The sequence below is a fragment of the Juglans regia genome, chromosome 6 (genome assembly GCF_001411555.2).
Source record: "Juglans regia cultivar Chandler chromosome 6, Walnut 2.0, whole genome shotgun sequence".
Taxonomy (NCBI): Eukaryota; Viridiplantae; Streptophyta; class Magnoliopsida; order Fagales; family Juglandaceae; genus Juglans; species Juglans regia.
In genome coordinates this window covers 32,260,497-32,271,065 of record NC_049906.1, presented here as the reverse complement: position 1 = coordinate 32,271,065, position 10,569 = coordinate 32,260,497, and the positions used below count along the sequence as shown (strand labels likewise).

Sequence of the window (10,569 nt, the reverse complement as noted above, 5' to 3'; positions counted from 1 at the left end):
CAATTATTTAAATTAATTTCATTTAAAATAAAAAATATCATTTTTAGATTGATAACAAAAATAACTATGATATGATTGTTTGTTTATGATTTTTTGACTAAGTAAAAAAATCCATAGCAAGTAAATAGATAAGCAGTTGACATCACTGTATATATTATGAATATTAGTCTTGAAATTAAAATAATAGAAATATTAAGAATGATTATGTAAAATTGAATTTTTTTAATCAAGCAACAACACTATATCAGTTGGCAGTAAAATTAGTTATTAAATGGTTATAAAATAATTATAAGAATATTGTTATTCTAATGGTTCTACAGTACAAATTATTTACGTGATATAATTTGATTTAAAAGATAAATTTTAAATTTTAAATTTTATAAATCAAATATTAATATTTAAGTGAAAGAAAATAATATGCTCTATAAAATAATTTGAGAATAGAATAACTCTAATTATAAATATATAGACAAAATCAACCAATTCTATCACCTATGCACAGAATTGGCAGGTCTATAAAAAAGAATGATTATATAAAATTTTAATTTTTTTAAATTTAAATAAAAAATTTCAAGGTTTTTATCAAGTGCTATTAGCATATATATTGACAAAAAAGTAATTGAGAAAAGCTATTTTACCTCCTCAATTATACTGCTCAAATGTACCACTTAGGTAATTTTTTTTATTTAATGATTAAAGAAATGATTTTAAATATATTGATGTATTTTTTTTATTTTTAAAAAATATTAAAAAAATATGAATAGAAAAAAAAAATTACAAAACTGACTAGCGGTCAGTTTGAGCGGTACTACTCAGATGGCAGAATATCACTGCTCAAAATGGCTATGAAAGTGTCTGTTAAATTGTCTAAAATGCTAGATTCTGAAAATATTTATACACTAGCATTGTTTAATATAATCAATCAATTATTAAAATATTTTTTTATTATAAAATTGATCTAACATTAATATCTAAATTTTTTATGTAGAATTAATGCGTATACTTTTAATTTTTTTAAAGAAGAGAAAAAATGAAAAATGAAAAAATAATTATTAAATAATTTGTTTTTAGTCAATTAGATAGAGAGTGTTAAAATTATCAGAAGGAAAACATTACTCATCTCGCTGGGCTACGGAATTTTGTTTTTAGTTAATAATTAAAGAAATATTTTTTAATAATATTATATTTTTTTATTTTTTTAAAAAATAATAAAAAATTACATTTAAAAAAAAAATACTAATATAAGTAACGGTTGGCTATAGAGTCACCCTTTAATAAGAGGAATGACGTGGGAGGGGTCCATTGGAGGGCTGAAGTAATAAAGGGGGAGATTCTGCAAGATTCTCGCCGTTCATCTTCTGCCGTTCGCAGCTTCGCACCGTTTTCTCTTTGAAAGAAAAAAACAATAAACGCCAAAGATGCACGAAACAGACTATATATTAATGTAATTGTCTGCCCTTCTCTGCACACCAAGCCATTGTGACTCGTGAGAGTTCCATTCGTGCTGAAGAGGCGCACAGAAGGGAGAGACGTGTGAGGCTGTGAGCTAATGCAGCAGAAGGGGAGGTCATACAACCGTAGATCGAGGAGCTTTTCCAGATCTCGTCTTGCAATTGAGGGTTGTTAACCTTTGCATCCCCAAGCCCAATCTCATCGCATTTTTCCCGATCTCGGTTTATTTCTTAGAAATCCCCTCATTTCCTTCCCTCTTGGTTTTTTTTACGTCTCCTTCCTTGCAATTTTTCCGCAATGGATGCTATTCAAGGTACGCCATTTGGTCGTTTTGTTTCGGTTTGGATTTGAGGTCGGTGAATCGGTTTTTGATTTGGAAATGGTTCGTTTTGTAGAACAAGAGCGTGATATGCAGAAGAGCTACTGGATTGAGCACTCTGCGGATTTGACCGTCGAGGCTATGATGCTCGACTCCAAAGCCTCCGATCTCGACAAAGAAGAGCGACCTGAAGTAAATCCCTCTCCTCCGTCTTTCTGATTTCTACTGGGGTAGTGATAGGCTTACAACCTATCTACTATCCATTTACTTTTTATTTTTTTATTTTAAATATTTTTTTAATATTCTTAATTATTAAAAAAATATATAAATTTATTAATAATCATTTTTTTAATTATTAAATAAAAAAATTAAATAAAAAAAATAATAACTGAATAGTAAGTGAGAAGTAACCTTTTCCCCTTTTTACTGTATTGAGGAGACGTTTGAATTTGCAAGTCATTTCAATTCATTTCAACTCATCTCACTACAATTTAGTACTATTCAGTAACTTTAACTTACAAATCTCACTACTATTCACAACTCATCTCATTACTATTAATAATCTATCTCAACTCATCTCAAGTTATCTTCTAATTCAAATATCTCCTAAATCTACATTTGGACTTGTACATTGAACATCTTTTTTGTGTCTGTGCTGTTGTATTTACTAAGGTTTCGTTTAGTTATTAATCATTTCTCAACTCATCTCAATTTATTATTATAATTTTTTCAAATTTCAATATAAAATATAATAAATAATTTAATTTTTTCAAATCTCAAAATAATAATAATATTAAAAAATAATATTTTAATAATATTTTATCATCTCAACTCAACTCACTTCAACATCCAAACGCAACCTAAATCTGATTTGAGTCGGGCGCAGGAGAGTAGCCCGCTCAAGTTTACCGCTGGTTATTTTTTATTTTTTTAATATATTTAAATATTTTTAAAAAAATATTTTAATATATTTAAAATCACTTCTTTAATTATTAAGTAAAAAAAAAATTTCTTATCAAGCGATGAAGTTGAGGTGTACAACTTGGGAGGCAAATTAGTTTTTTCTATCTGATTTTTATTTTTTTATTATTTTTTAAATAACATTTAGATGTTAAATTGAGTTGAATTGAGATCATAAAATATTATTAGAATATTATTTTTTAATATTATATTATTTTAAAATTTTAAAAAGTTGAATTATTTATTATATTTTATGTTAAAATTTAAAAAAATTATAATGATGAATTAAAAGATTCAAATGCACCCTGAGTATAATTAATTCGGTAAAGTTTTCGACTCCCATTTGGATATTTGAAGCAGTGCTTTTCTAGGGTTCTTGTTAACTGATCCCGACATTCCGCCTAGCAACCAACGCCTACCATTTTTTAAGTGAACAAATACCAATTCTTTAAGCACGTGCCCTTTTCACATGCGGCGTGGACTTCAAAAGAGGGATCCGACTACTGTAATGTGATGGGAAAATGGCGTATGGTTTGTCTTCGAAAGTGGAAATTACTGCTTAAAGTTTTAGGCGTAGGGGCTTCTATGGGATTTGCCAATTATCTGTTTTATCTGCAGGTGCTGCTGAGTTTCAAATTCAATATTCGACAAATTACCATATTTTCTTTGCACACTTCTCTCTTCAAATTTATAACGCGACTATAGGTTAATTGGTTATATACGTAATTTTCCCAATAATATATATAAAACCCATAAGGTACGAAGAAAAATGAAATAGAATAAAGTAACACAACTCTTCCTTTCATGGACCATTGTTCAATTGGGTACGGCCAAGTTGTGCTCTTGCTTTAACTTGGGCCTACAAGCTTGCGATGGCAATATTGAAATAACACCTTTGCGAGTAGCTGGTCATCTTCTTACTTGTTGGAAAACTTTTACTTATTCCAGCTCCATACATACAGCTTTCTTTCTCTCTTTGGCTCTCAAAGCATAAAAGTCCATTTTTATGGGTTTTAGATTTTCTTTCATTTTCTTTATGTATTTTTTCTTTTAATTTCATGGCATTAGTAATATAATCTTTCACGTCTCTCATTGGTTTATACATACGGTCACGACTCTTGTTTCAACTTCCGAGGACTTTGTTGACTATATTGAGTGAGCTATATATATATATATATTTTTTTTTTAAAAATTTCTCTAGTCTTTTCAAAGAAATTTCTTGACTTATGTTGTTTTAAAATTCTGGCCAATCACACGCAGTTTCTAATGATATAATGAGAATTTCTTCCGTGGAACTGAGTAACAGAATTAAAACAGTACTTTTTTTTAATTGATAATTCCATTTTTGTGTTTGTTAATATGCTTGTTGCTAATATGCTCGCTGTTGAATATCCTACACTGAATTAACTGGGTTATAAATAGGTACTTTCACTACTCCCACCGTACGATGGAAAAGCAGTTTTGGAACTCGGAGCAGGTATTGGTCGTTTTACTGGTGAGTTAGCTCAGAGGGCCGGTCACCTTCTTGCTCTGGACTTCATTGAGAGTGTAATAAAGAAGGTAATCGTGGTTCTGTACCTTGCTGAAGATTATTAGCTTTTGAGGGGATTATTTGACTATTCACTTTTCAATGGTCTCCTTGCAGAATGAGAGCATTAATGGACACTTCAAGAATGTCAAATTTATGTGTGCGGATGTGACATCCCCGGACTTGAAAATACCTGAACAATCAGTGGACTTGATATTCTCCAATTGGCTACTTATGTATCTTTCCGATCAAGAGGTAAGTAATATTGAAATTAGTAAAGGCTAGGTGCTATTTTGAGTTTAGTGGAGTCGGAGTATAGGTTTTTATGCTAATGGGTCAATTTTATTGTAAAGTGCAAAGGGATGCAACCCAAGTGCACAAGTATATGCAAAAATAAAGCACCCAATTAGGAATACAAATAGGGAAAACAAAGAGACATAAAAACTATATCATTCTTTTTAGTTACTACAATCAACATTGGCTTAATAACTAACATAGTTTTTCATGTTAATTATTAAGCCTCTGTGGATTCTAGTAACTAAAAAGAATTGACATTATTCGTATGGCTCAGTGTTTACAAGTACTTATGATCAATAACTTAGATGTTGGTATCATGACAGAGTTTAGAAACTAAAATTCTACCAATTTCAAAGGCAAAAATTAAAAATGAAAAAATTACAAATTTTTGATAAGGTAATCTTATAAAAAAACATAAAGGGGGGGCTTAACTCAAATAATTTGGAAGTATTCTAGAGGGAACACTCAGCTAGGGGGAAGAAGAGGAAGAATGAAAGTCTGCAAACTCTAGAAAATCAGAAAAGGGAGCCTTTATGAGTATAGCCAATCAAGCATAAATAGAATTGAACAAAAATGGATTTTACCTCTACCGCTGTCCTCTTGCAAATTTTGAAGGTTTGAGCAGAGCAGTACGTTTCCTGCTAAAAGGAAAAAAAAGTTATAATCTCCCAAATTACTATGATTTTTTGTAACATGATCTTGGAAGGATCAATTTCGATACTTGGTACCCCATTTTGAATCTTAAGTTGCAATCTGCACTCTCTGTGCATTTGTTTAGGCCTAAAAATAACTCATTTGCCCCTACCTGTTCTAATTTTGAAAAACCACATAACTTATAAAAAAAAAAAATTGAAAAACCACATAGGTGCGTATTACAACTGAAGTTTCAAATTGCAACGCCAAGTGTCATAGTTGGTAATTCAGAGGTTGCATTGCAAAAGAGGTGGTAGTTCTAGGGTTGAGTATGAATTTACCATAAAAAAGAAGAAAAGTATCAACTCACCCTCATTTAATCATTCTTTGTTTTACTCCAACTTAATATCATTTTCCTTTCCTAGTTTCTTTTGGTAATTTCTGTGCTGTTAATCCATCATCAAAATCTTTAACAGGAAACTAGTCTCCCACCAAGTATTTCCAAAGAAAGTTATTGTTAAACAGACTAGTCAAGCTGTTTCAGAAGTTGAAGGAGGTTAAGACAGAATTATCATTAAAAAAAATTTAGAGAAATAAAAAATTATGTTTAAATTCTTGCTTGCCTTGGACTGAGGTCAATGGTGACCACTTTCTATGCATAGTAAGGTATACATATCATAATATACATATATCAATTGCTTTGTTATTCCTTATTAATAGCTACAACCGGGTCTTCTTATATCCAGTAGAGCTTTATAACTGTCTTGCAATGCTATTTTATTCATGTGTGGTTCTGCATATGCTACTGATTGCTGAAGTTAGTGTACATTTTTTATTGTTCCGATTATAATGTCAATTTTCATGTGCAATACCTGTTCATGATTTAACAAAAACAGGTTAGATTCAGCCTTTCATCGACTTCTGGTTTCTTGGGAATAACAAGCTAATTAGCTTATTTTCTACACATTTCTTTCAATGCATTGCAGGTGGAGGATTTAGCTGAAAGAATGGTCAAGTGGCTGAAGGTTGGTGGGTTTATTTTCTTTAGAGAGTCTTGTTTTCACCAATCAGGAGATAGCAAGCGAAAGTACAACCCAACCCACTACCGGGAGCCCCGATTTTATACAAAGGTTTTCCTTGTGGAATCTCAGTTTGTCTTCTTCTTCTTCTTTTTTTTTTTTAATTTCTTATTTTTTATTCAATGCTGTGCCTGTGGGGGGTGAATGTGGCAAGAAAACAAATGAGCACTTGCACATTGAACTTGACACTGGCCCCATTTGGATAGTGAGATGAGATGAGATGATTTTAGATGAAAGTTGAAAGTTGAATAAAATATTGTTAGAATATTATTTTTTAATATTATTATTATTTTGGGTTTTGAAAAAGTAGAATTGTTTATTATATTTTGTGTGAGAATTTGAAAAAATTGTAATGATGAGTTGAGATGAAACACTTTCACTATCCAAATGGGGCCTCAATGTGTTGATATGAACTTTGTGTGGAGGCAAGTTAATTACATCGAACTTGATTTGAATGCATTCAACCTGGAAACCAGGCTGTCATATTTATTCTTGTTTTCTAGAGAGAGAATGAAATGGTTTTCAATCAAATTTCCATTCATTTGGGCTGAGTTGCATAATTGTGTGTTTTGGGATATAAAATCTCCAGTTTAGTTTTATTTTGTTTCAAGATACGGTACTCTAATAAATCCATCAACAAAATGGATAACCAAGTTCTATAAACTATTTCTTTCTGTGTCTAGTTGTAGAAAAACATAGAATATGGTCCCTATATATAGTTTCATCTACACGTTTTCTTATGCAAACTACGCGTGGCATAGTGACGTGCTGTCTGTAAATAAAATTTTTTGTTATAGCCATAAATTGGCTCTAAATCATAGTGCTGCAGGTCTTTAAAGAGTGCCATTTACGTGATGGTAAAGGAGATTCATTTGAACTCTCTCTTGTTGGCTGCAAATGTATTGGAGCTTATGTGCGAAACAAAAAGAATCAGAACCAGGTAATACAAAATTGCTTGTGTATTATCTGATCCTTTTACTTAGATTGGTTGTCTGACAAGATGCACATTTAATGTTTTGGAAATACAGATTTGCTGGACATGGCAAAAGATCAGTTCACAAGATGACAGGGGTTTCCAGAGGTTCTTAGACAATGTTCAGTATAAATCCAATGGAATTTTACGTTACGAGCGTGTCTTTGGGGAAGGTTTTGTGAGCACAGGAGGGATAGGTATGCTTTACTGGCCATTCTCTCTCCCTCTCTCCCATTTTTTATATCTGATTGTGAAAATAAAGAGGATAGAAAGACGAAAATTAAGGTTTCTAGTTCTTAATTTCGTGTACTCACATGTATACCTCCGGTATACCTGAGCTATGCCTATCTTTATATCAATCAAATTTCTTCTTACTTATCAAAAAAAAGAAAGAAGAAAATTAAGCACAAAAATGGGTAATTGAACAACAAATGTTTTCCACTAAGTTCTTAAAGATGTTTCTATGACAATAACTTTTTGGGATGTGAACACGCAAGCAGCTAATTTTGCCTTTTTCTTTTTCTTTTGATTTTTTTAATTTTGTAGTTAAATAAAAAATTTCATCTTTTTGTCAATTTTCTTGCTGGTCTGATGAAAACTTTTCATGGTTTCTTTTACATTCTCAATGTTGAGGAATTGCATGTTTTCTTTCTTTCTTTAGCATTTTTTCAGTAACTCATTCTCCACATCATGACCTAGAATTTGTACACAGATTAAATATTTCAGTTTGAACTTAAAACCTAGAAACTAATTATATAAATCAGAAAAACAATTATATTGTTTCTTGTGCACGTATGTTTCTTTTTTAATTTATTTTTTCCTTCGTAAGAGTGAAGGAAAATTCATAGCCCAATTAATCCTAAAGCTCTGTCATTAAGTTTAAGTGAATCTCGTCTTTGGACAGATACAACTAAAGAATTTGTGCAAAAGTTGGAACTAAAGCCTGGCCAGAAGGTCTTAGATGTTGGATGTGGCATTGGGGGAGGTGACTTCTATATGGCTGAGAACTTTGATGTCGACGTGGTTGGGATCGATCTGTCCATAAATATGATTTCTTTTGCTCTTGAGCGTGCTATCGGTTTGAAATGCTCGGTCGAATTTGAAGTTGCTGATTGCACTAAGAAAACATATCCTGAGAACACATTTGATGTGATATATAGCCGTGACACTATTTTGCACATTCAAGTAAGGCAGCTTTCTGTTTCTGTTATAGTTTCTATTTGAACAGTTATAAGCATTTTCTTTTATTTATGTTGTTCATTAAGTTTGCATTTTCATTTTATTTATATTGTTCATTTCAGTTTATGTTTTGTATTATTTATGTTGTTCTTTTCATCAATAATTTGGAATCTGAAAGCTTTATCTCGTATTAGAAGCAGTTATTGTGTGTACCACCCGACGTTAAATGCCCTTTCTATAGATTCCTGTTTAGAATTCATTAGAAGAATACGAGATATGTGGGCAATGATTGAACCTTATGAGCTTTTATCATGCTATCTTTCTGCAATGGTGCTGACTATGGCTTGCTCGGTTACAAGATTCAAGACCTCCGTTATATCTTGTCCGTATGATTTTTAAGTTGGCTAATCCTACTGCATATAGACTTTTATCTCCTAGGTGTTCTATCCACGCAATTATTATGGGTTTAGCTTGGAGGCTCTCTCCCTCTTTGAAATGCATGAATAGTTTCCGGTTAACTTTTCAGGACAAACCTGGATTATTCAGATCCTTCTACAAGTGGTTGAAGCCAGGGGGTAAAATTCTTATCAGTGATTACTGCAAGAGTGCTGGAACTCCATCACCAGAATTTACTGCATATATTAAGCAAAGAGGGTATGATCTATATGACGTTAAAGCATATGGTCAGGTATATGTTTACAATTAAAGGTTTCTCTCGTTTAATGCTTTCTGTGAATCGTTTCATGGCATTCCTCTACATATTTCTTTGGACATAATGAACTTATGTTTCAACTGTGGCACAGATGCTTCGTGATGCTGGTTTTGAGGAGGTCATTGCAGAGGATCGTACTGATCAGGTTCATGTAGATCCGTGTGTATTTGTATGTTGTAAATATGAATCATGTTGAAATTCCTCCTCTTAAGAGAGTTTACTTTTGCATCAGTTCATACACGTTCTGCAGCAGGAATTGAATGCTGTTGAGAAGGACAAGGATGCATTCATCTGCGACTTTTCTGAAGTGCGCTTTTCCTCTTTTTTTTTTTTGGTCTAGCTGTCTTCTTGATTGGTGTTTAAAATTTGTATTAATTGTTTTGTTTCTTTCTTTTTTTTTTCCTTCCTGGTTGATTGATGATATGCAGGAGGACTACAATGAAATTGTTGATGGATGGAAGGCGAAGCTTATCAGGAGTTCTTCCGGCGAGCAGAGGTGGGGTCTGTTCATTGCCAGGAAGAAATGATCCTCTTATCCCTTCATTTTCCCTATCTCTACTAGCTATCAATATGCATTAAGAACAGTCTTGGTGTTTATATTATTGTTGCATCAGATGGTTGATATCTTGATACCATCCTACCTTATTTTTTCAGCAAAACCTGTTCAACTTTAAATAATGAGATAGAGAAAGCTGATGAATTTGCCAATTAGAAAGAGAATAATAAGCATTTGGACTTTTATCTTTGCTTAGTCTAATGATACCAATTATATGATTACTTTATGTTTGTTGGAGAGAATGGTTGTTGATTGTATAACAATTTTCATTACCCGTAACTTCTTATATTTTGGTGATTGACTTTATAGGTTATGGCAGATTGGTGACTTAAAAAAGTATTTGATATTTTGATGTAAAGGGCTTTTCAGGTGAATTTACCCCCATTAGTGTAATCAACATATCTAGAGAAACTTAAGTTTACTTTTCTCGTTCATACTGAAAATAGATTTACAAGGGTTTATTTATAGATTACAATGCTGAAATAGATCAGGAAAGAAATAACTAATTGATAAAAAAAGAAATAGATAAGAAAAGAAATAACTCTTAAAAAGAAAAGATAAATCTCCTAAAAAACTCTTTTAAGATATTCACAAATTTACAACAAATTCCCTACAATACATTCTGATTGAGTCGTCCAACACTCCCCCTCAAGTTGGCTTGAAGATATCTTCGATGGCCAGCTTGCTGTTCAAGTTCTCAAACTGTTTCTTTGGCAGTCCCTTGGTAAATATATCAGCTACTTGTTCAGGCAAACAGATCAGTCCACTATATATCTTCTCCTTTATGAAATGTTTGTCAACTTCAACATATGTTGTTCTATCATGAAGTATCGGATTGTGAGCAATGGCTATGGCAGCTTTATTATCACAATATAATCTCA

The 10,569-nt window shown here is 31.9% G+C and overlaps 1 protein-coding gene across 1 annotated transcript; it reads left to right on the top strand.

Moving 5' to 3' along the window:
• The first annotated feature begins 1,366 nt into the window (after positions 1–1,366).
• On the top strand, positions 1,367–9,925 carry LOC118348763 (phosphomethylethanolamine N-methyltransferase-like). The gene is made up of 12 exons (XM_035691148.1): positions 1,367–1,765; positions 1,848–1,963; positions 4,154–4,291; positions 4,377–4,514; positions 6,176–6,319; positions 7,098–7,208; positions 7,297–7,438; positions 8,146–8,426; positions 8,947–9,108; positions 9,224–9,277; positions 9,365–9,439; positions 9,561–9,925. The coding sequence occupies exons 1-12, from the start codon at positions 1,750–1,752 to the stop codon at positions 9,657–9,659; spliced, it is 1,476 nt and encodes a 491-aa protein (XP_035547041.1). The 5' UTR covers positions 1,367–1,749; the 3' UTR covers positions 9,660–9,925.
• The last annotated feature ends 644 nt before the right edge of the window (positions 9,926–10,569 follow it).

Coding starts and splice junctions, on each gene's coding strand:
- LOC118348763 (XM_035691148.1), top strand. Junction 9,109..9,223: donor ACGTTAAAGCATATGGTCAG/GTATATGTTTAC, acceptor ACTGTGGCACAG/ATGCTTCGTGATGCTGGTTT. Junction 9,278..9,364: donor CAGAGGATCGTACTGATCAG/GTTCATGTAGAT, acceptor CTTTTGCATCAG/TTCATACACGTTCTGCAGCA.